We start from the raw sequence: 25,133 nt of genomic DNA on the forward strand, positions 1-25,133 counted from the left end.
GCGTCTTTCAGCTGTGTCTGTGGGGCATGACAGCGGTCAACAGGAATGGTAAAGACATCGTCAGAGAGCTAGTTACACTGCCTCATTGCAAACTGCTGGCCTGGCTGGTTGACTGGGCTGAAATACCCAAATTAATGGACTCTGAATGAGAGCAGAGATAAGCGGCAAGTGTGCTCCGGGGCGTCTATCTGTGCTGGCAAAGGGCCCCCATCATGCTTGGCACCCTTTCCCAGGCCTCCTTGCTACCCAACTGTATGAGTTTTTGTTCCTTGTTAGTTCTGTCTCTCTGTTGTCACACTGGGGGTGTAAATAGAATCACATCTAAAGGTTAGGAATTATTAGGGACCTAAGGCAAAGACATCAGACAATAAGCGATGGTCACAGGTTGTATGTCACTCAGGAAGTGGAGGGCTTGGAACTGGGGAGCCAGGCAAGGATCCCAAAACAGGGGAAGGACATTGATCCTTATCCTGGTGGGACGTCAGAAATGCAGGTGGGCAAAGCTGAATAGTGGGTGTGTGATTCTCAAGAGTTCGTTAGAACCAACCAGGATGGAGAGCCTGCTCAGGTGGCATTAGTGGTATAGAACCAGTCTGCCTAAGCAGGAGACATAGGAGACACAGGTTTGATCCCTGGATCAGGAGAACCCCCTGGAGTAGCAAATGGCAGCTCAGTATTCTTGCCTGGAGGAGCCTGGTGGGCTACAGTCCATGGGGTCACGAAGAGAAGGACGTGATTGAGCACAGCACAACAACAGCAGGAAAGCAGGTTGGATACCAGAATCTGAGCTCATGGAATTTCACTGTTCTGGAGTGCCAAAGCATTTCTCACTGGAATGCCATGCCAACCACACAGGCTCCGATCTCTGTAACATTGTAATAACCGGAAATACGTGATTTCAGCTGATAAATTATGTAGGTGACCTTCTAAGTCTGCACCCAGGCTGTCTTAGAGCCTCAGATCCTGAAAAGCAGGAAACTGTGCTTGTCCAGTATTGACACACACCACCCTGCAGTGATACACAGAACTGAAAACATGAGTGAAGATGCCCTTGACAATGACAAATGTTAAGTGGCTCACCTGACCATAGCTCCAGCTTCTGCTCTTGATGTCATTGAAGTCTCCATAAAAAATAACCCCGATGTCATTCAGGACGTACTCTTCTCTTTCTTTTTCATTATCCAGGTACACAGCATCCTCTGCATTGGAATTTAAACATAATGACTATTAACCAAACCAGAAAGTTTCTATACACTTGAAAGTTTATTCTGATCATAAATTGCAATTACTCAACCAAATGGGAAAAAGGCTTTTGTTTCACTAAAGGTAGCTCATTTCACAATATGTAATTTTAACAATGGTGAACAGAAGTGGCCAAGATCAGTCTGTAAACAATGACATTTGTCATAAAATGCTGACAAGTGTTGGCTCTCTAAGTTCCAAGTAGCACAATTAAATTGATAAGTCTCATGAAACATTTTAGGATTCTGGTGCATCAGTGGTTTCAGAATCAGAATTCTATAATGCAGATAAAAATCTGTAACACGGATCAAAAAACTAATTTCCAAAGTATTAACGTTAAAAGAATTAGAGATGATTTTATAACAAGTCTGGACATATTAGCAGGCTGGAGCATCGTGGGTCATGCCTGGTTTGTGGCCCATTGGGGAGAAGAGGGAGGCTGGGCATTGTCTCCTTTCAAGGAACAATCTTGGTGCACATGTTGGTAAGAGTGTGTCCAATTGGCCTCTCTGATCATCTTCCTCCATTGCAAGGACTTTTCTTATCTTTTTTTAAAACAATTAGTTTGTTGATTTTTGGCTGTGCTGGGTCTCCATTGCTGTGTGGGCTTCTCTCTAGTTGTAGAGAGCGGGTGCCTCTCTCTAGATGTGATCAGAGGGCTTCTCAGTGCGGTGGCTTCTCTTGTGGTGCCTCCTGGGCTCTAGGGCACAGGCTCAATAGGTGTGGCTCCTGGCCTTAGCTGCTCAGCAGCAAGTGGATTCCTTCTGGATCAAGGATCGAACCCATGTCTCCTGCATTAGCAGGTGGATTCTTTACCACTGAGCCACCAGGACGCCCACAAGGACTCTTCTTGCCTGAGGCTCTAATCTCAGGAAAACCTTGCTCCCCATCTGCCTACTGAGGCATCAGTCTGGTACTTATTCCCAGGCCAGGCATGAAAGCAGCAAAAGCATCTTTAACACACAGGGGACCACACAGGTCTAAGTTCCACTCAGGTCAGTATGCAGCCTTGGCAATGGTCAGTTTCAGTTCTGAGCGGGGACGTGGCTCATCACATTTCTCTGGCCCAGGTCGTCCTTGCCATTCTGCTACTTTATCAGGGATCTTTCCTTCCCATTTCCTGGTAAGGCTTTTAACCATCCCTCTGGAGTTGTTGTTGCTCAGTTGCTCAGTCGTGTCTGACTCTCTCTGACCCCATGGACCACAGCACGCCAGGCTTCCCTGTTTTCACTATCTCCAGGAGTTTGCTCAAACTCATGCCCATTGAGATGGTGATGCCATCCAATCACCTCATCCTCTGTTGACCCCTTCACCTCCTGCCTTCAAACTTTCCCAGCATCAGGGTCTTTTCCAATGAGTCAGCTCTTTGCACCGATGGCCAAAGTATTGGAGCTTCAGTTTCAGTGTTAGTCCTTCCAATGAATATTCAAGGTTGCACATTAGAATCATTGGGGTAGATTTAAAAACTGTAGATTCCTGAGTTGAACTCTAGATCAATCGGATCAGAATCTCTGGGAGCGGGAGTGAGATTGAGGCATCAGGGTTTTAAAAAGTGAATTAATTAACTAATGAGTTAATTTTAAGCTCTCCAGTGAGTCTGATATGCAGCCACAGTTGAGAACAAATGTCCCAGTCCCTGATGTTCACAGAATGGTGGAAAGACCAGCAGCGTCAGCACCACCTGGAACCTTGTGAGGAATGCAGTTTCAGGCCCCAGCTCAGACCCAGTCAGAATCTGCATATTAACGAGGTCCCCAGGGACCTGTGTATATATTAAACTTTGCCCCGTGCTGCTCCATCCGACCAGCTTGGACCCCATTCTGGGCCGTATTATAACTTTGATCAAATCTTCTGGAGATTTCATGGTCTGGTTTGTACTCCAGCACTTTCTTGTAACTTCCTTTCTGTTCTTTGCCTCTTGGATACCTTTGCCTGGTCTCATGAACTGTTAATACACGCATGCACTGACACACACATACACACATTTACATATTTACGACTGTCCAACAAACTGCACACATTTGAAGTATATGACTTCACAACCGAAATAATAAACATATGCACACGTGTGTGCTAAGTTGCTTCAGTTGTGTCTTACTCTTTGTGATCCAATGGACTGTAGCTGTCCAGGCTCCTCTGTCCAAGGGATTTTCCAGGCAAGAATACTGGAGTGGGTTGCCAGGCCCTTCTCCAGGGGATCCTCCCAATCTGGGGATTGAACCACTGTCTCTTATGTCTCCTGCATCGACAGGTGGGTTCCTTACCACTAGCAGCACCTGGGAAGCCCAACAAACATATATGTCACCCCAGAAGTTTCCTTGTTCCTCTCTGTAATTCTTCCCTCCCAATCCTGTCTCAGACCTCCCACCCCTCCCAGGGAACCGTAACTCTGCTTTTTGTTATCAGTGTGCTTACTTCTTCTATTGATCTATTAAATGGTAGATCTTTCCTTTTTCTCTTTGGGACTCAAGAGAAAGAAGAACTTATTGAATAAGTAAATTTAATAAGGCCATTCCTGGTGGTTCAGTGGTAAAGAATCCACCTGCCAATGCAGAAGACTTGGTTTCAATCCCTGAGTTGGGAAGATCCCCTGGAGGAGGAAATAGCAACCCTCTCTAGTATTCTTGCCTGGAAAATCCCATGGACAGTGGAGCCTGGAGGGCTATAGTTCATGGGGTTGCAAAGAGATACGACTTTGTGACTAGATGGCAGCAGCAAATTTAATTAAAAAAAAAGCATATTAAAAAAGTCTTTAAACAGCGTAATTTATTCATTTATAGCTTGCCAGGATAAATGAAAAGAACTTTCATCTTAAAATGCTATGGGGAACCTATTATGTCAATGTAGATATTTTGTAAAATAACCTTTAAACTGTAAATTGACACGTGTTTGGTCAGGTTGTGTCAAGTTTAATTTGATTTTTTTCTCCTTTTTCATCTGAAAACTACTTTAGCAATAATTAATTCCATGATTACCACATTCTGCCATTAAAGGATGTTTGTTAGTACCCTAACACTGCAAAAGTCTTGATGAGTATGAACTCATTCTATCCATCCTTGTCAATTAAGCTATTTCTTTCTTGACAAATAAACCCTTTGAAACTTTCAGCCAGAAATAAGTCTCAGAACTATTTATGAGTAGAGTTTGTATGAAATAGAAGATGTTTAGATTTGGTAATGGCTTTCCCAAGCTGACCTCTCTCGAGCAAGATGCCTTTTCAGTGCGTTTCTTTTGTTAGACGAAACTTCTCCTGAGATAGTTTTGTAACACACATTTTTTTTGTATTTTTGTCATTTGAAAAAGTTGTAGTGCAGCTGGTCTGCAATTAAGTCACAAATTTAAAGCTATTGCTGCCTTTGTAAGTCAAAATATAGGTGATTTTGTCCTGGTATATTGTCATTCCATCTGCTACTGGACCTAGAATCCCGTGGATCTTCCAGCTACCATTCATTTCTTCACAGTCCACAAATGAAGAATAGGAACTTCAGTGAATGCATCTATTAATCTTGTAGCGGGGTGAAACTCATTCCACCAGAATTATTTTCTAATTTTTCACTAAAATGATTGATACAGATTGAGGACATATCACTCTGAAATTGGAAGACATTCCCACTTAAGGCTCCAAAGTGCCTTACTCAGCTGAGTTTCAGGTTACTACTCATAATTTTATTCACTCATTGGAGAATTTGATTCATTTAAATGTTGGAGATGGCCATTTTAAACTACTGTTGAATATCTCTGTTTTGGGAAGTTACAGAAAGAAAATAAGAAAGAATATATATGAAGGGAGAGGCTGATTATTTTTCCCATACAGTTGTGCTTTTGATAAATTAATTTTTGCATTCACTGCTTCCCCGGTGGCTCAGACTGTAAAGAATCTGCCTGCTATGCAAGAGACCTGGGTTCAATTCCTGAGTTGGGAAGATCCCCTGGAGAAGGGAATGGCTCCCCACTCCAGTATACTTGCCTGGAGAATCCCATAGACAGAGGAGCCTGGCAGGCTACAAAGAGTCAGCCATGACTGAGCAACTAACACTATGATTTTTCACCAGCAAACATTATTATTAACAGATTTTCCTATTTCCATCAAAAACTTAAATCCATTGTAAGAAAATATAAAATAAAAGGATTTTAGCAAAAAAAAAAAAAAGAGAGAGAGTATAAAAACTCATGATGCATTTTCTCTTTAAAGAATCACAATTTTTTAGTTCTGTCCACTGAAAAGAACTGGAAAAAACAGCCAATGTAATAGCAGCAAGTGCCCTTGAGCCTGATTATGATCTCTGAGTACCATTCTCCTCCTCTCCCCTCCCCATTAAAAGGTATCTGGGCTCCCTAAGAAAAATGATCGGAGGTCTGGGTCAGGAAATGTACAAGGCTAGCCTGAAATGCTTCTTCCTGCCAGAAAACAAGAAGGCTGTTAAAGATTCTAGGCCTCATGACCAAAAAATCAGAAATCAACTTAAAGAAACTCCCACTGGACAAGAATGGGACAATTAAAATACCAAAAATAGTAGTCACTGCAAAAGATTAGGATACATGAATATTTTAATATTTATAGTTTCAAGGTGATTTTAAAAATGTATTGGTCACCGTTGTAGGGTGCTACAAATCAACCCATTATTCTTAGAACTTAGAAATAAGGAAAGAGCCGCATATCTAGACTTGCTTATATGAATACTACCTCAAGGCACCGAAATCATTGATGCTAATAAATGCAAAAGTGAGTGTGAGATGAGACTATCGCCGTCTTGCAATCCCTAATGAACTGATGGATCCAGGCTAAAACCATTTTTAAAAGGCTAATGGGGAACTCCATACTGGATGGATGAGAGCGATAACTCTGATGCCACTGGTAAATCTGAACATCACAAAAAAAATCAACAAGCAGACACTGAGTTTCCTGATAGGATGAATGCACCAGGAAACACACAGCATCTGACTTAAGAAGTAGATGCTTCTTCAGTGCTCTCTCCACACCTGCTCCAAAGAAAAAGGAAATGATTCACTTATAGATGAATCTGAATGAGTCTCCTGTCATGTCTGACTCTTTGCAACCCCATGGCCAGAATACTGGAGTGGGTTGCCTTTTCCTTCTCCAGGGGATCCTCCCAACCCAGGGATCGAACCCAGGTCTCCCACATTGCAGGCAGATTCTTTACTGTTTGAGCCACCAGGGAAGCCTCTAAGTAGAACTAACAGCTTAATAGAAAATATAGGGGTTAGAGAAACATGATACCCATGCAAATATTTGCTATCTTTTGTCTTTTTGGTGATGGCCATTCTAACAGCTGTGAGACAATATGTCATTATGGTTTTAATTTGCATTTCTGTAACGACTGTGGTGATGCTGGTTTAGCTGCTCAGTCGCGTCCTCCTCTTTTGCGACCCCGTGGACTGCAGCCCCCCAGGCTCCTCTGTCCATGGGATTTCCCAGCAAGAAAATTGGAGTTGGTGGCCATCTGCTCCTCCAGGGGATCTTCCCCACCCAGGGGTTGAACTGGTGTCTCCTGCGCTGGCAGGCGAATTCTTTACCACTGAGCCACCAGGGAAGCCCCCTTTATATATATACATATGTGTATATTTTCAAGAATAGTGTATTCAATTAACGGTCAATTAAATATAAAACTTGGCTTCCCTGGTGGCTCAGATGGTAAAGAGTCTGCCTGCATTGCAGGAGACCTGAGTTCGATCCCTGGGTTGGGAAGATCCCCTGGAGAAAGAAATAGCAACCCACTCCAGTATTCTTGCCTGCAAAAATCCCATGGATGGAGGAGCCTGGCAGGCTACAGTCCATGGGGTTGAAAAGAGTCAGACACGACTGAGTGACTTCACTCACTCTCACAAAAATAAAACTATACAAAAATACATTAAATGGATGGAAGGGCACCAAAATGGTAACAGTGACTTGTAAATCTCTGAGTTCTTTTTATGCTTTCATTATTTTTTGTGCCTGTAATAAGACTTTCATCATGAGGGAAAAAAAAAGTTATTTTTAAAAATACGGTTGCATTTACATGAAACTACCTGTTTAAGAAGAGCTTAACAAGTTCAGGGTTTTTTTGCATTACTTTTTCTTCAAGAACAATATGGTGTGCTCTTTTTATTATCAATGTCCTTATCATCAGTAGATGTCTTTATACAATTATAACTCTTCCCCCTTCTTTAAGTCTCCTACTCGGTCCTTCCAGCACGGGCGGGATGCAGCCTCGTTCTGTAGTGTCCTATGGATGCTGCAGTGACATGCCCCACTCCACTGACTCTGTTGTGTGATTTCATTATTTCTGGAACAAGTATGTGGACCGTGTTTACTCCATGCCAGGAACTTTCTAATGTGGTGCAAAAACAGACTTATTAAAACTCATAGTAAGGACTTTCCTGGTTGCTCAGTGGTAAAGAATCCACCTGCCAATGCAGGAGACGTGAGTTCAGTCCCTGATCCAGGAAGATCCCATGGGCCTCAGGCCTCGGAGTGGCTAAGACTGTGCACCCCAACGACGGGGCCTGTGCTTCAGAGCCCAGGAGCTGAAACGAGAGAAGCCGCTCCCCGAGAAGCCCACATACCTCCAGGAGGAGTGAGCCCCGCTCTCCACAGCTAGGGAAAAGCCTGAGCAGCAGCAAAGACCCAGCAGGGCCAAATAAATAAATACGTAAAATTGTTTCTTTAAAAACACCTCATATTATCTCCCAGAGGAAGGCACTGTATTTTCCCCACATTACAGATGAGGAAACTGAGGAAGAGAGAAGAAAAGTATCTTTCCCAAGGTCATTGTGCAGCTGAGAGGTGAAGCCAGGGTTTGAATACCAAGCTGCCCCCCAAATAGACTATGACACTGAGTCCAAGGGATCCAGTCACTGTCTACACAGCGCCCGGCGCACTGCGCCTGAGAACACGGCAAAATAAATGCCAACCTCTAGAATGAGAGACGGGGATGGATGTCCAGGGCTCGGAGAGTGAAAGAGAAGTCCAAGAAAATGAAGGATTTACTTTTGGGCTCTGGCTTATTGTTGATGAGAAGTCATAAATTTAGGTGGCAAGTCATAAATAGGAAGGAGTTCTGTAGCTTGAGTGTAGCCCACCCATTTCCTTCCAGCCGCTGAATTAAAACTCACCTCAAAACAGGCAGTCATACTCATGACTCCACAACAAGGAAGGGGGATCAAATGCGGAGCCTCGATTTTCATTTTAAATTTATTTATGATTTTAAAGGAAGATTGAATGTGGAAAGCAGAGCTTTCTTCCCTCTCTTTTTATTCAGATCTGTCACTTTAAAATATAGTTGTCCAAAGCTAGGATTAAAAAAAAAATCTCATCACCATGGAAACTCCGGAAAACTCTCTGTGTTTGATAGGCTGACAAAAACAGGAAAACTCAATCATTTGCCTCTTGAGATGTTGTTGGTTTCGGGGGGTGTTGTTTTTGTTTGTTTAAAAAAATTTTTTTTATTAGTTTGAAAGGCGTAGTGAGGTTTTCTAGATCCGATGATGGAGGTGGGAAGAGATTGGTTCTGCACTTTAGTAAAATGAAGGATACTATTATTTTATTAAAAGAAAAAACAAGCTGACAAGCAATTCTCTGTTCTAGTCAACCAACAATCTGAACTGTGAGAAAGTAGAGTGTGTGTGTGTGTGTGTGTGTGTGTGCGCACAAGCGTGGGGACTACACTTCTCAACTGTGTGAGAGCTGATAGAAGAAACCAGGTCCAGAGGGCTGCAGAGTTGGGATGGCGGCACCACGGACCTGCTGACAACCTCCTGATCCTAAGCGACCTCTGGCCAACAACCAGCAACCAACAGTGAAACCCAAGGGAAAGACGGCGCCGCTGCTGAGTGTGTAACGCCTCCATGCACTTTACCCAGAGCAGACCTTCAGCGTGCCTTGTGAACCACCTCTCCTCCTGGGTGACACCGGGAGGCAAGGGGTGAAGAAGAACGGCCTCCTTGATTTTATAATTCCTCCAGTGGGAGGAGTAGGGAAGCTAAGAAAAGCAAATTGTGAGCTGAGAACTGCTAGGACTCACTTCTAGGGCTGATTTCTGGCCCCTGTGGAAATTACCACTGGCCTCCCCACCCAGAGAAAGTAAGAATGTATAACAAACTTGTAAAAATGAATGCTAAGCCTATTGATTTTAGTATCTGTTTAACCTCAGAAGGCGAAGGAGGGCTATTCATCACCACCTGGGCTGAAAATTTCCTTTTGGTTATTTTCATGCGATTTTAAAGTTAAAGCAAGCCCCATTTCTAAGGTCGTTAAAGTCAAGCCTGGCAAAGGAATCAGAGAAAACTGTGGAGCTAGAATGCTCTCCCATATTTTATCTCCAAAGAGACTCTTGAACAGCTTAAGTCACAGTCTGGTTCTGTTTGAGATCCTTTAGAAGCAATGGTGATTTGACCTCATCAAAAAGGCGAAATGTCTCACCTTTTTGGTAAAAGGAGAGATTTTGAGTAAAGAATTAGAAACAACTTTTGGGGTTTTCCCGGTGGTTCAGATGGTAAAGAATCTGCCTTCAATGCGGGAGACCCAGGTTCAATCCCTGGGTTGGAATGATCTCCTGGAGAAGGGAATGGCAATTCCCTTCCAGTATTCTTGCCTGGGAAATCCCTTGGACAGAGGAGCCTGGCGGGCTGTAGTCCACAGGGTCGAAAACGATTGGACACAACTGAGTGACTGACACTTTTTACTCCCCTCCCCTTTATACAAAAGCTGAGTGCCACTAAATAAAGAGGTAAGACCTTCCGGTGGGTGTCATCAGCGCTCCGGGGAGTGACCCTCTCTGTGGAGCACTTGTGACTCCAGATTGGTGTCATCATGATATGTTTTTCCATCTCAAGTACATCATATGGGGTGGTGACCCCTGAGGCTGTGCTCTAGGCAGATGATTCCCACCTATGGGATCTGGGAAACACTGGCGTATATTTACTGCTCAGATTGCTCAGTCATGTCCGACTTGGCGACCCCATGGACTATAGCCTGCCAAGCTCCTCTGTCCATGGCATTCTCTAGGCAAGAATACTAGAGTGGGTTGCCATTTCCTACTCCAGGGGATCTTCCTGACCCAGGGATTGAACTCAAATCTTTTGGGTCTCCTGCACCGGCAGGATTCTTTACCACTGTCCCACCTGGGCTCAATCACTAAGTTGTGTCTGACTCTTTGCGACCCCATGGACAATAGCCCACCAGGCTCCTCTGTCCATGGGATTCTAGAGGCAAGAATACTGGAGTGGGTTGCCATCAAACTCACATCTCTTATGTCTCCTGCATTGGCAGGTGGGTTCTTTACCACTGAGCCACCAGGAAAGCCCCTGGAGTATAGTCAGGACTGGCATTTCCAGCATCTGCGCTTTATTTCTGGAAGGGTCCAGAGCCACCGTCTTCCTAAAACGGTTCAATTCAACCTCCCTAGGGGCATGCCTTTGTGCCTGTGAACTCTGGAATGAAACCAGCCCAGGAGACACTGGCAAGCGATTTCTCAACTGTTGGGTCTATTCCCTGCAAAGACACTGCATCATATCACAGCTCAGGCCAGCTTGGGAAGTTTAGTTGATTTGTGCTATATTTCCAGTTTTGCTGGTTAAGGACTTTTTAGTGTAAAGTATCTTTAGAAGACAGACTATTATTCATGAAGCAATTCTACAAAGAATAATGTCAGATATTCTTTACTTAGCACATATTCTCAAAAGGAGCCTGTGCCCTTGTTGGGATGTTTAAATTTTTTCTTTTTTTGCAAATAAAACTTGTTTGATCTTTTAGCTATCAACCTGGTTTTGTTTTTATTTATTTATTTTTAACAGTAGGCTTTTCCAGTGTTGATTAGAACATCATAGATGTTTCCCAGCTGGCATCTACTTCCTGTTTCTCTTATTCCACAATACCGGGTACCAGTGGTTCTGGTTCTGAAAATAAAAGAGCCTGTTGTTGTTCAGTTGCTCAGTTGTGTCTGACTCTTTGAGACCCCATGGACCACAGCACACCAGGCTCTCCTGTCCTTCACTATCTCCCAGAGTTTGTTCAGACTCATGTCCGCTGAGTCAGCTGATGCCACCCAACCATCTCATCCTCTGTCTCCCCCTTCTTCTCCTGCCCTCAATCTTTCCCTGCATCAGGGTATCCATGTTTTAGCCCCAGCTTGTTTCCTGATTTTCTGGATGACCTTGAAAATTTTATGTAATACCACAGAGTCTGATTTTTCTTTTGAAATATGAAGCTGATAATCCCCTCCCTGGCTCTTGGAGTGGCAGTTATCAATTCAGTTCAGCAAACACTCACAAGCCTTACCGCTGTGCCATGTTAGACTGAAAGAGAGAAGGGTCCTGCTTTCTGAAACACAGAATGCAGGAAGACACCAGCTTTGAGCATCCTTTGAAGGTATGTAGGAGGAAGGGTGAAGACGGAGGGGACGTATGTATACTTATGGCTGATCCACTTTGTTGTACGACAGAAACCAACACAGCATTGTAAAGCAATTGTACTCCAATGATAAAAAAAAAAAAATGACCCACCCAGCTAAGGAATTATAAATGCTCCCTCCAGAAAGAGCTTCAGACCTTGAATCTGGGGTCATCTATGTGCCACTGAAAATAAAGTCTATTGTGAGCTCCCTGGGTTCCCTTCTGATTGATGCCACACCGAATAACACTCACCTGCTGTAAGGATGAATGGGGCTCTACTGATTCAGACACTTGCGAGAGAGATATGCTATTTCATTAAATACAAGGTCTGATTGCATAAGGGCTTCAAATTGTCACATAAGCTCTATTAACACTTCCTTGAAATTCAGTTAGCCAAGTATCTGACTGCTATTGTGCACACGCACTGTTCTAGGGGCTGCACGGGGTGCAAAGGTAACCCGCTAACGCATTCCCCCCACTCCCCAGCGAGGCCGGTGCCCCTACTGCATGTTCTTGTTCTGCCACGACTCCTTTCCGTGCTTTTCAGCGTTGAAATTCATGGTTATTAGCAGCTCATTTGTGAAACCGTCGCCAGATGCTCTTTGAGGACGAAGATTGTCTTTTTCACGAACATATTCCCAGTGCCTACTTCAGCCTTGATCCTTAATATGTGTGAATGAATAAATAACAGTGCTGGAGTACCCATGGGTAATTATGCTGTCATGAGCATTGTGGGAGATATACTATTACTATTTGTGGATTGATGAATGAAGGGCTCTAGCCTGAGGGTGTAAATTCTGGTCTGGGCTCAACGGTCTCCAAGAGGAAGGGGTGTTGGTCATGGTTACCCTGGGAATACCAGGCCTGGTACATCACTCCATTCTGTACTGAAGGGTCTAAAAGACCATGTATAATTATGAAACAAATAAGAATGAATGTCAAAATACTATACAATTTGTTCATATTAATTACTTCCTATTAAAAGCATCCAGATAGTAGAAATTGATTTCTTTACACTAAATTTAATTGATTTCTCTGTTTAAAGGAAAATGCCAAAGTCAGAGTGAATAAAAAGTTAGAGGGACTTCTTTGGTGGTTCAGTGGTTGGGATTCCAAGCTGCCAAAGCAGGGAGCACAGCTTCAATCCCTGGTCAGGAAAGTAAGGTTCCACATGCTGTGCAGTGTGGCCAAAGGTAAAAAATAAATAAAGAAACAAGGAAAGAAATCAATCACTTGGGGGAAACGTTAGAAATACCAGATGCTAGTTCAGCATCAGATGCTAAAAGAGAGAGACGTCTACACACACACACCACGACCCATGTCCCCCATGTACTGTATATGACTTTGACTTCCTTCAAATGGTGAGTATGGGGTGACACAGCTTATCTGTGGTGATAGGTGCGGTGAACCTAGAACGCGTTTACTTGGAATGATTAAATCAATGCAGCAAACATTTATTAAACATTAAGTATCTACCAGACCACGGAGCCACCTGACAATGCAGGAGACACAAGAGATGCAGGCTTGATCCCTGGATCGGCAAGATCCCCTGGAGAAGGAAATGGCAACCCACTCCAGTATTCTTGCCTGGACAATCCCAGGGACGGAGGAGGCTGGTGGGCTACAGTCCATGGGGTCACAAAGAGTTGGCATGACTAAGTGACTGAGCAAGCGTGTGTGTACCAGATACTGTGCTAGGATGAAGTCTGGATGAATTAAGGTGTCATCAGTGATGGGGAATGAGGTGGGAAATGTGGTTAAGACAAGACGAGCCCCATGAAAATGACTGATGCCCTATCAAAGAGAGCTGTCAAATGTTGCCCCGAGGACTAAGCATAAGCTGGGACGTTGACATCTTTCAGGGTACACGATCTGGCATGAATTCTAGATGACCAATCTGGAAAGGTTTGAACTGAAACAGGAAAATGCGTTCAACAGTTCAGAGTTCCTGAGCAGTCAGACAGGTGAGAGGACTTCACACTGAGTGCCCCACTCACTCTTGCTGCCTCTGTGGGTTCGGTTGTCTCTCCAGCACCCAGAGAAGGGCTCCTTTCTGGGATGGATCTGAAGCCTGGTTAGCACAATCAAATTAAAAAGCTAACCAATAATTCTCCCTCCACCCACCCCTGGCCTCAGTAACGTGGTATGACTATTGATCTCCACTAATGATTTAGTGATTAAGGAGGATAAATTGCCTATGAATGCAAAGCAAGCTAAAGGCCCCCAGCCACACAGCAGAACCTTCTTTATCAATCAGTGCTGTACTTGCCTGCGTAATTTTCAGCCCAGTGTCCTGAGTCACCTTGGACTTCACTTCCATGGCTCGTGTGTGGTATTTGCAGCATCTTGCCCACCTGGCTTTATTTGGACAATTTCTGACTTCCTCTTGTATAATCTTTTCCAGTTGGGCAGTGGTCTCTTTCTGAATCTCCTCTATAGTTGCCAGACCATATCTCCGTGAGCCCCGTGTTATCACGTGTGTTATGTTCTGTGTTAGTGCACACGCAAGCAGAACACTGGGGACTGTGAAGCTACAGCGTATCTGGTTGTGTGTGGGGTTCATTATACAGCACCCATGTTGGACTGTGCTTTGGGTTCTAGGCTGGGGAAACCACAGGCTGTTACCATCAACCTTGAACCTTGTCTCATAGATAAGGATTAGTGGGTATAGGAGGACGGAGGTGGCAGGTGGGGAGCGTAGGATTAGCTCGAATACTGGAATAGGTCCTTCAAATAAAGGGTCAGGAGGATCCAGGTTTATGTTAACCCGAGCAGAAAACCTTGTTCACTGATTACCTGTGTGTAAGTTCATATCCACCCCGAATCAAGTCAACTCCCACGTTCAAAACCAGCGCTAATATAGACTCATCTTGGAACATATTGGAGAGCGATGTATATGGGACAGGACGGTGTGCGAAATCTTTGGTCTTCTGTCAGCTTTTATATGTTCCGTTACTTTACTCCCTAAGATCTAAAAGTGGGCTCTCCCCCGAGGGTGACTGCAATGTTTGTATCTGCCTCTGAAACTTCAGACCAGCCTCACACCAAGTGTGGAGGCAGAAACACGGAAGGGCAGAGATGGGGACAGGGAAAAGTACTGTGTGTGATGGAGTTCTTAAATTGGATTGGTAGAGAAATTCTTGGACTTGACTAAGTTTATTTGAATATAACTAGATTAAGCTTCTGCAGCAGCCAGAAGGAAAGACTCAAAATAGCAGTAGAGATTAAGCTGAATTATATTAAAGTTACATGTTTGCATATCCAGCGCTATGATTTATAAAGTTTGCACCCACTGTGCATTTAAACAAATTTACAGAATTCATTAGACTTATGCTTTCTGTACTTGAATTAAGGAGATAAAAGTTAGTTTCACTACAGACAAGGTCAACTTTATTTTATTTTTCTGAAGCCAGATTATGAATCTTAATAGTTTTTTAATTTAATTATATTCGCTGTACAATATTATATAAATTAGAAGTGTACATATATGATATAATAATTCATGATTTTTAAAGATTATACTCCATTTATGCTGCTACTGCTGCTGCTGCTAAGTCGCGTCAGTCGTGTCCGACTCTGTGCGACCCCGTAGACGGCAGCCCACCAGGCTCCCCCGTCCCTGGGATTCTCCAGGCAAGAACACTGGAGTGGGTTGCCATTTCCTTCTCCAGTGCATGAAAGTGAGAAGTGAAAGTGAAGTCGCTCAGTCATGTCTGACTCTTAGCGACCCCATGGACTGTGGCCCACCAGGGTCCTCGGTCCATGGGATTTTCCAGGCAAGAGTACTGGAGTGGGGTGCCACTGCCTTCTCTGACTCCATTTATAGTTATTATAAAGTATTGGCTATGTTTCTTGTGCTGTACAATACATCCTTGTAGCTTATTATACCTAATTGTTTGTACCTCTTAATTCCCTACCCCTATTTTGCCCTCCCTTATTCCCTTTCCCCACTAGTAATCATTAGTTTGTTCTCTGAGAGCCTGCTTGTTTTTTATATATTCACTAGTTTGTTATATTTTTTAGATTCCACATATAAGTGATATACAGTATTTGGCTTTTTCTTTTCGACTTCTTTCATTTGGCATAATGCCTTCCAAGTCCATCCATGTTTCTGCAAGTGGTAAAATCATGTTTTTTTGTGGCTGCATAGTATTCCATCATATCCACCTGGAGAAGGGAATGGATACCCACTCCAGTATTCTTGCTAGAGAATTTCATGGACAGAGGAGTATGGTGGGCTACAATCCACAGAGTCACAAAGAATCGAACACAATTGAGTGACTGACACCTAGTATATTTATATGTCTTATCTTCTGGATCCTATCAATTTTGAAAGTCAAGGCAAAGAAGCCCATTTTGTTAATAGAGCAATAACATACACAGAGGTAACACCATCAGCATATTAACTTCACAATTAACTAATTGTGCAATTTTATGCAATCTTCAATTATTTCTTGAAGTAAATTTATAGCAGCATTAACTTCAAGTTATAGCCTCATACACTGAAAGCAAATTTTGCATCATCTTCTGTCCTTAAAACATGGAAAGTGGGTGTAGGAAGGAACATGTCTTCTAGCATAATTTTGCTATTGACCCAAAAAGAGATGCATTAGAAATATATGAACTATTTTTGTAGTGAGATAATAAATACCAGGCCCTTACCTTCGCACCAAGGGTTGAAGAGAATGTATGTGTCCGTTTCCGGGTTTCGGCTGGTGCGGATGACCCCATAGGGGGTCCAGACAGCCACGTACATGCGGAACTTCCCCACAATGCAGTCTGCAGAAGACTGGACAGACAGCCGGACAGACCTGTCCTCTCTCATGACCACCTTCGCCCCCCACTTGCCACTCTGCAGCTCAGGGACCAAAGGGACTGGAATGTAGGTTCCCTTATTCTCCTGGGGGTAGCGACCTACGGGAAGAAAGAAGAAACACAGCCTTGAGATTTCACAAGCTACCTTTGTTCTCTGTTACCTTAATAGCTGAAGGTGGAAATAATTCATTAGACTTGAAATAGTAAAACTTGGGTTTGAATTTCACTTTTGCTGCCAACTTGCTGTCTGATGGCAGTTAGTTTTCAGAACCTTTTGAAGGTCATATTCGTCTGGTCATTCTTTTTTAAAAAAGAATGACAGTATTTACAAAGATTTTTGTTGGTTGGTCAATGCACTCAAATAAGGTGTAGAAATACTAATCTTGGATGCAAAAACAAAACAGAGCTTACAGGGTGATGTGAAGTCATCAGTACCAGAAATTCTGCTCTCTGAAGACTTAGAATGGCTTTTTTAGGGACATAAGGGCTCCCCAGGTGGGTCTAGTGGTAAAGAACCTGCCTGCCAGAGCAGGAGACATAAGAGACCCAGGTTCAGTCCCGGGGTTGGGAAGATCCCCTGCAGGAGGGCACGGCAGCCCACGCCAGTGTTCTTGCCTGGAGAGTCCCGTGGACAGAGGAGCCTGGCGGGCTGCAGTCCATGGGGCTGGACACAGCCAGACATGACTGAAGTGAATTAACATGCATAAGGGGTACAAGGCAAGTGTTTTTGTGTATTTTGAATGCAATTTCATTATTTGTCATACTACCTAATACAGCTCCATTTATAAGTTGTCCATATGTAATTAATTTTCCATTTAACTGAAACACGTTTACTGCCAATGTCGTATTTAGTAAATTTAGGCTTATGTCTTGGGCAAGAATTCAGGCTCCAGAAGCAAATTGTCTAGGTTTGAATCTTGGCTATGCTACTTATTACCCTTGCAATCTCTGGCAAATTAAAAGAAGGTGTGATGGCATGGGTTGGGAGGGAGGCTTAAGAGGAAGGGGAGATATATGTGTGTGTGTGTATATACATATACATATATATATATAGTACTCCTAGCGCAAAGTTACCTGTTATTCCAGGTATCTCTTGACTTCCTACTTTGCATTCCAGTCATGTCCAACTGTTTGCAACCCCATGAACTGTAGCCCACCAGACTCCTCTGTCCATGGGAACTAACACCAAAAAAAAAAAAAAAAAAGATATCCTTTTCATCATAGGGGATTGGAATGCAAAAGTAGGAAGTCAAGCAAGAGATACCTGGAGTAACAGGCAAGTTTGGCCTTGGAGTACAAAATGAAGCAGGGCATAGGCTAATAGAGTTTTGCAAAGAGAATGTACTGGTCATAGCAAACACCCTCTTCCAACAACAGAAGAGATGATTCTACGCACGGACATCACCAGACGGTCAATACAGAAATCAGATCGATTATGTTCTTTTCAGCTGCAGATGGAGAACTCTATTCAGTCAGCAAAAACAAGACTGGGAGTTGACTGTGGCTCAGATTATGAACTCCTTATTGCAAAATTCAGACTTAAATCTAAAAAAGTAGGGAAACTACTAGACCATTCAGGTATGACCTAAATCCCTTACGGTTATACAGTGGAAGTGACAAGTAGATTCAAGGGATTAGATCTGATAGAGTGCCTGAAGAACTATGGTTGGATTCTTGTCATTGTACAGGAGGCAGTGATCAAAACTATCCCCCAAAACAAAGAAATTCAAAAAGGCAAAATGGTTGTCTGAGGAGGCCTTATAAATAGCTGAGAAAAGAAGAGAAGTAAAAGGCAAAGGATAAAAGGAAATACATATCCATTTGAATGCAGAGCTCCAAAGAATAGCAAGGAGAGATAAGAAAGCCTTCCTCAGTGATCGATGCAGAGAAACAGAAGAAAACAATAGAATGGGAAAGACTAGAGATCTCTTCAAGAAAATTAGAGATACCAAGAGAATATTTCATGCAAAAATGGGCACAATAAAGGACAGAAATCGTATGGACCTAACAGAAGCAGAAGATATTAAGAAGAGGTGGCAAGAATACACAGAAGAACTATACAAAAAAGATCTTCATGACCCAGATAACCATGATGGTGTGATCACTCATCTAGAGCCAAACATCCTGAAATGCAATGTCTAGTGGGCCTTGCTGCTGCTGCTGCTAAGTCTCTTCAGTCGTGTCCGACTCTGTACGACCCCATAGACGGCAGCCCACCAGGCTCCCCTGTCCCCGGGATTCTCCAGGCAAGAACACTGGAGTGGGTTGCCATTTCCTTCTCCAATGCATGAAAGTGAAAAGTGAAAGTGAAGTCGCTCAGTCGTGTCCCACTCTTAGCGACCCCATGGACTGCAGCCTACCAGGCTCCTCCATCCATAGGATTTTCCAGGCAAGAGTACTGGACTGGGGTGCCATTGCCTTCTCCAGTGGGCCTTAGGAAGCATCACTATGGACAAAGCTAGAGAAGGTGATGGAAGTCCAGTTGAGCTATTTCAAATCCTGAAAGATGATGCTGTGAAAGTGCTGCACTCAATATGTCAGCAAATTTGAAAAACTCAGCAGTGGCCACAGGACTGGAAAAGATCAGTTTTCATTCCAATCCCAAAGAAAGGCAATGCCGAAGAATGTTTAAATGACCACACAATTGCACTCATCTCGGGACAGGGGAGCCTGGTGAACTGCCGTCTGTCTATAGGGTCACACAGAGTCGGACACCACTGAAGTGACTTAGCAGCAGCAGCAGCATGCTAGCAAAGTAATGCTCAAAATTCTCCAAGCTTGGCTTCAACAGTACGTGAATCAAGAACTTCCAGATGTTCAAGCAGGATTTAGAAAAGGCAGAGGAACCAGAGATCAAATTGCCAACATCTGCTGGATTGTAGAAAAAGCAAGAGAGTTCCAGAAAGACATCTACTTCTGCTTTATTGATTATGCCAAAGCCTTTGACTGTGAGGATCACAACAAACTGTGGAAAATTCTTAAAGTGATGGGATAACCAGACCACCTTACCTGCCTCCTGAGAAATCTGTATGCAGGTCAAGAAGCAACAGTTAGAACTAGATATGGAACAACAGACTGGTTCCAAATTGGGAAAGGGGTATGACAAGGCTGTATATTGTCACCCTGCTTATTTAACTTATATGCAGAGTAGGTCATGTGAAATGCCAGGCTGGATGAAGCACAAGCTGGAATCAAGACTGTCAGGAGAAATATCAATAACCTTATATATGCAGATGATATCACCCTTACGGCAGAAAGCAAAGAAGAACTAAAGAGCCTCTTGATGAAAGTGAAAGAGGAGAGTGAAAAAGCTGGCTTAAAATGCAACATTCAGAAAACTAAGATTATGGCATCCAGTCCCATCACTTCATGGCCAATAGATGGGGAAACAGTGGCTGACTTTATTTTCTTGGGCTCCAAAATCACTGCAGATGGTGATTGCAGCCATGAAAATTAAAAGACGCTTGCTCCTTGAAAGAAAAGCTATGACCAACCTAGACCTCATATTAAAAAGCAGAGACATAACTTTGCCAACCAAGGTCCATCTAGTCGAGGCTATGGTTTTTCCAGTAGTCATGTATGGATGTGAGAGTTGGACTGTAAAGAAAGCTGAGCGCTAAAGAATTGATGCTTTTGAACTGTGATGCTGGAGAAGACTCTTGAGAGTCCCTTGGACTGCAAGGAGATCAAACCAGTCAATCCTAAAGGAAATCAGTCCTGAATATTCATTGGAAGGATTGATGCTGAAGCTGAAGCTGCAATACTTTAGCCACCTGATGCAAAGAACTGACTTGTTGGAAAAGACCCTGATGCTTGGAAAGATTGAAGACAGGAAGAGAAGGGATCAACAAAGGATGAGATGGTTGGATGACATCACTGACTGGATGGACATGAGTTTGAGCAATCTCTGGCAGTTGGTGATGGACAGGGAAGCCTGGCATGCTGCAGTCCATGGAGTTGCAAAGGGTCAGACAGGACTGTACACCGAACTGAACTGATATATATATACTTATGGCTGATTTGTGTTGTATGGCAGAAACTAACACCGCCCTTTAAAGCAATTATCCTCTAATTAAAAAGTAAAATAATCACAATAAATTACATGACCTTTACAAATCTCTATTTTCCTCTTTTTCTCTGTCATTAAATGAGAATACTACTACTCCTCAATGGTGAAATAAAATAAAATATTACATGTAAGATACTTTGTACATAATTTCTCATATATAACAAATTTTTAGCAATTATTTCAATAGAAAATTAAACATCAGAGCATTTTACCACATGTCCAGGCTTATCAAACTTTATGTATAAGCTATCTCAGAGCAAAGCTTTTTTCTCTTTATTGTTGCCATTTTGGACCAAATGCCTACTTCATGATCAACATCAAAACTAAATTTTACCGATGGGTTCTTGGAAAAACAGTCTTTGCCGTGTATTCAACCTCACAGCATTCTTTAACTCTTTAGCTTCCAGTTCAATGTATAGTCTGGTTTACCAAATAGTCAAATACCTAGGTATTTTAAACTGGAGCAAATGTTTAATTTACAAAATGTTTCATTTACCAAAATGCATCGGACATTCAATTCTAGATGTGGAGAAAATTACAAATCAGGCTAACATGTCTGAAAATTATTTTGATTGTAAGCAGAAGAAACTTACTGAAAACTTCAATTGTTTTACATAAACCAGGTAGAGAATTCTACATTAAAACAAATAAAAACAATGCTTCTTTTTGGCTTCTCCAATTACTGGGATCTTTAAAGGATTCTTTGGTAGATACATTGCTGCAGACAGCATCCTAAGGAGGTAGCTGCATAAGTCGCCACTGTGTAATTCAGTGAGATGCTTAATCTTAATGTAAATAAATGCATACAGCACAAGCCAGGGAGAAGAGTAGAACCTTGGTGCTTTGCTGTTGTAGGAGTATCTATTTATCAACACCCTGAATAAATATCATCACAAATCCAATAAAGCTTTGAAAATGGTTTTCTGCCAAGGTATGACAGTTGTCTAGGTGGTATTCTTGGGAATACACGGGGCTCAGCTTCTGGGAAGCTTGGACATGACCCACCTGTCAAAGCTGATTGTCCCAGAGGTCCCCATACTTCCTGTATATGCTCCTTTCTATACAAGCTCAGCCCCGGGGAATAGGCTGCCCTTTCTCTGTTGCTCTTGGAGACCCCATTGGTGCTGGAGTGTGGAAATCGAATGCAATCTTGCCAGCTAAACAGGGCCATAATTCATTTATTCCAGTGACTCCTGGCAGCTGTTGCCACTAAATACTGACTTGGATTTAGAATACCAGTATTAAATATGACACAAGTTTGGTAAAAATAAACTTTCGGAGAGAAAATCTATGTCATAATGAGAGACTTAGATTTTTTTTTAAAAGATGAAAGGCATTTTCAAATGAATTATATAAGCAGCCTCCTTTAAGAACAGCAAAAAGAAACTATGAGAGTGTACCTAAAGCTATGGGCTTCCCAGGTGGCTCAGTGGTAAAGAATCTGCCTGTCAAGGCAGGAGAAGATTCCCTGGAGAAGGAATGGCAACCCACTCCAGTATTATTGCCTGGAAAACCCCATGAATAGAGGAGCCTGGTGGGCTACAGTCCATGGAGTCACAAAAGAGTCAGACATGACTTAGCGACCCAAGAATAACAACAATGTAAAGCTATGTGCTGTGAGCTTCAGCTGCATCTTTGTACTAACATCCACTATTGTTTAGGAGTATTGAAATACCAATGATCACTCATTTCCATTATTATACTTCAAGCTATAATTGCAAAGACTCCTGTTAAATTTTACCTAGCAAATTCAAGTTATTAAAAAAAATGTGAAGGAAAAGGAGAGCCATGTTTGTTCACGCTGGCCTTGAACCCAGTCATGATTTAATCTAAAGCCTAGTTTGTTTGAAGCTCTCTTCTTCCTGCAACAGTACTGCCTACTCTGTGCTAAGCACGAACAGCATCATTAAACAAAGCAGATTCCTGTCCTCGCTGAGCTTACAGTCTACGGACGAGCCATGGATGCGCTGCCTAGGATCCTCCTCTTGCTGCTTCCTCCCCAGAGCGGCAGCGAGGGGAGTCATTGCCATCGTCCTCATCTGACAAATCAGGAAACGAACGCACAATGAGATGAAGCCACTTGACCAGGGCGATGCAATGAGACCTGGGGTTGAGATTTGAACCCAGTTTGGCTTGAGTCCTTACAGTAAAAATTTCTCAATCTCTGCCTTAGAGAATTTTGTATTCTATTGAATGTGGGTCAGTGGCAAAGCATCTGCCTGCTGATGCAAGGGACACAGCTTTGATGCCGGGTCTGGACGAATCCCCTGGAGAAGGAAATGCAGCTCACTCCAGTATTCTTGCCTGGGAAATCCCATGGACAGAGGAGCCTAGCAGGCTACGGTCCAGGAGGTCCTAAGAGTCAGACACGACCTAGCAACTAAAGCACCACCTGTGTCTAAGACTTGGGGCTAAGAAGAAAATACGATCACCTCAGTTTTCCTTCAAAGAGAAATATGTTATCAAACCAGGAACAAACATCTACACTGCGATTGGGTCAGCATTTCATTTCGTTAAAACCGTCTAGTTAAATGTCTCAGTCTCAGAGTGCTGAAGACACAGGAAGGTGGTTATAACTTTTTATTGGTTTCACTGGACTCAGCTAAAATGTTCAATTTCAGTTTTGTAAAAGGTGTTTCGTGGTGCCAAGGCACTTCACACAGAGATGGAAATAGTGTGATAGAAATGAAGCTTTATTTCCTGGGGTCCCTGTGAGGAAATTTTTACAGAGGGGCAACTGAGGTCCCGTGAGGTTATCACGCCCGAGACCTCTGTATCACCAGGCGATGGACACGGGGCACGGGCTGAGATCTTTGGGCTGGAAGTCCGTTCTCTTTTCGCTGCAGGTCTCTGCTTCTGTGGAGGTGGTGGGGAGGGTGCTGGAGGGATTAAGATGAAGGAAGCCAAGAGAAGAGTAAAACTGGAAGATTTGAAGGGACTGGAGGCGGAAGGACAGCTGACGGTGTGCATGGTGGACTGCAGAGATGTGAGGCGGAAGTGTGAATCCAAGGGCTTAGTAACTGGTGGCGAGAAAGAAGACCTGGTAGATGGGGGCTTCCGGAAAGGGTCTCTGGGCTGCAGCGGACGTGGGTTTAGAAGGTTTTAAGGGGACGTCAGTGGCAGAAGGAAGAAAGGAGACGTGTGAGGAGCTCTGCAACTTGGGTCAAGCCGGGTGGCATCAGACCAGCACGTGGAGACAAATGGGGAACAGAGAGCAATTCCATTCATTCCAATGGGAGAGGAAAGAACCCTGATTTACAGGCCTTTTCACATGCGCTGCATGCAAAAGCTGATTATTCATGTAAGACCTGGCTTGTCGATAGTACCGCAGGGTCTTCTCGGCTGCTCCCTTATACCATGTTTAATTCTGAGTGTAATGATTTCAATGACAGCGCTGGGGAAGAATTTTCCATGATTGAACCGCGAGCGAGGAAGTTGTGACAGAGTAGTATTTCATTTCGCTAAATAGCCCTCTCACCTCCAGGAGGTAGCACGTTTAAGAGACCACAATCAGCCTACGCTCCTGAACACCCATCCGTCAACACCCCTGACTGCCCGCCAGCCTCCCTCGGCCAAATCTGGGTGCGAAATTCGGCCCTCCAAAGGTGACCACCATGCACACGTTTGCTAAAAGTGAATAATGCCTGGATAGATGTTTTGTTTTTACAAAGCTGTGTAACTTTCATGTTAAAAAAGAATCTAGGCAAGAAAAATAGAAGCAGGAAATATAATACCCCAGAAAGGATTCTCATTTTGTTTTTAATAACACAGTTTTGCAATTGAACCACTTACTAACCATGAAAAAAATATAATTACCAATTGCATTCCTTCACACTTAACTAAAATTGGTGTCAAATTCTCAAGTGATCTAGAAATTAACATATGGTCTTAGTTTAAACGTTTATTTACACCTGTAAATCATTTTTGAGGCCACACGAGTACTACTTGCAAGGCAAAATTGGCCAGAACTATATGCCTGTACTCACATATAACCTGACTCTCTCTTTATGTGTAGCATATACGTGTGAATACAGAGAAACACACCTGCCTTAACACCGCACTGCTTGGAACCAGGAGAAAGAGGATGAAAATATTTCATTCCTTTATGATTTTATTCTTTACCAACTTTGGCTCAAAGGGCCTGAGCTTGTTGCATGGCCTCTTTCTTTTCATCCACATGGTGGGCGAGAGAAATCCACCCCCAGCTCAAAGTCAGCCCTCTTTGACTTTGGGGGAGATTTTGTCTCAATCATTCATTTTCTAGATCTGGGAACACACATGCAAAGCCCTGCATAGGTAGAACCCCACAGAGCAATGTGCTGCACTAAAAAATTAATGTTTTGGAAAGTGGATGGCTTGGAATATATTTACATTTAAATAAAACATCCTATGTGGTGATGAGTCCCAGGTAGTTGAGGAAGCCCACTCATTCACCTGCAGCACGGTTGGTGTGGTTGAATGAGGTTGCTAATATAATTATTCTGACTTCGCCTCACTCTGACCTAGAGCCTGGGAGGACACAGCAGGGAGAAAGAGGCGGTACCGGTAATTGAAGTAGGTACACGTCAGTCACTTTCCCTGGTGCTCTGAAATGAAGACCCATGAGCCTCAGGGCACC

At 43.2% G+C, this 25,133-nt stretch overlaps 1 protein-coding gene across 2 annotated transcripts in view; it reads right to left on the bottom strand.

Annotated features, from left to right (window-relative positions):
- F13A1 (coagulation factor XIII A chain) overlaps positions 1-25,133 on the bottom strand; it is a 169,756-nt gene that overhangs the window by 106,385 nt on the left and 38,238 nt on the right. For both annotated transcript variants that reach the window (XM_025265357.3, XM_025265361.3), the window contains exons 4-5: positions 16,294-16,545; positions 1,081-1,199 (exon numbers count right to left, since the gene is read on the bottom strand). In XM_025265357.3, coding sequence (XP_025121142.2) covers positions 1,081-1,199; positions 16,294-16,545 — 371 coding nt within the window. The remainder of the gene's footprint in view (positions 1-1,080; positions 1,200-16,293; positions 16,546-25,133) is intronic.

The sequence above is a fragment of the Bubalus bubalis genome, chromosome 2 (genome assembly GCF_019923935.1).
Source record: "Bubalus bubalis isolate 160015118507 breed Murrah chromosome 2, NDDB_SH_1, whole genome shotgun sequence".
NCBI classification, from domain to species: Eukaryota; Metazoa; Chordata; class Mammalia; order Artiodactyla; family Bovidae; genus Bubalus; species Bubalus bubalis.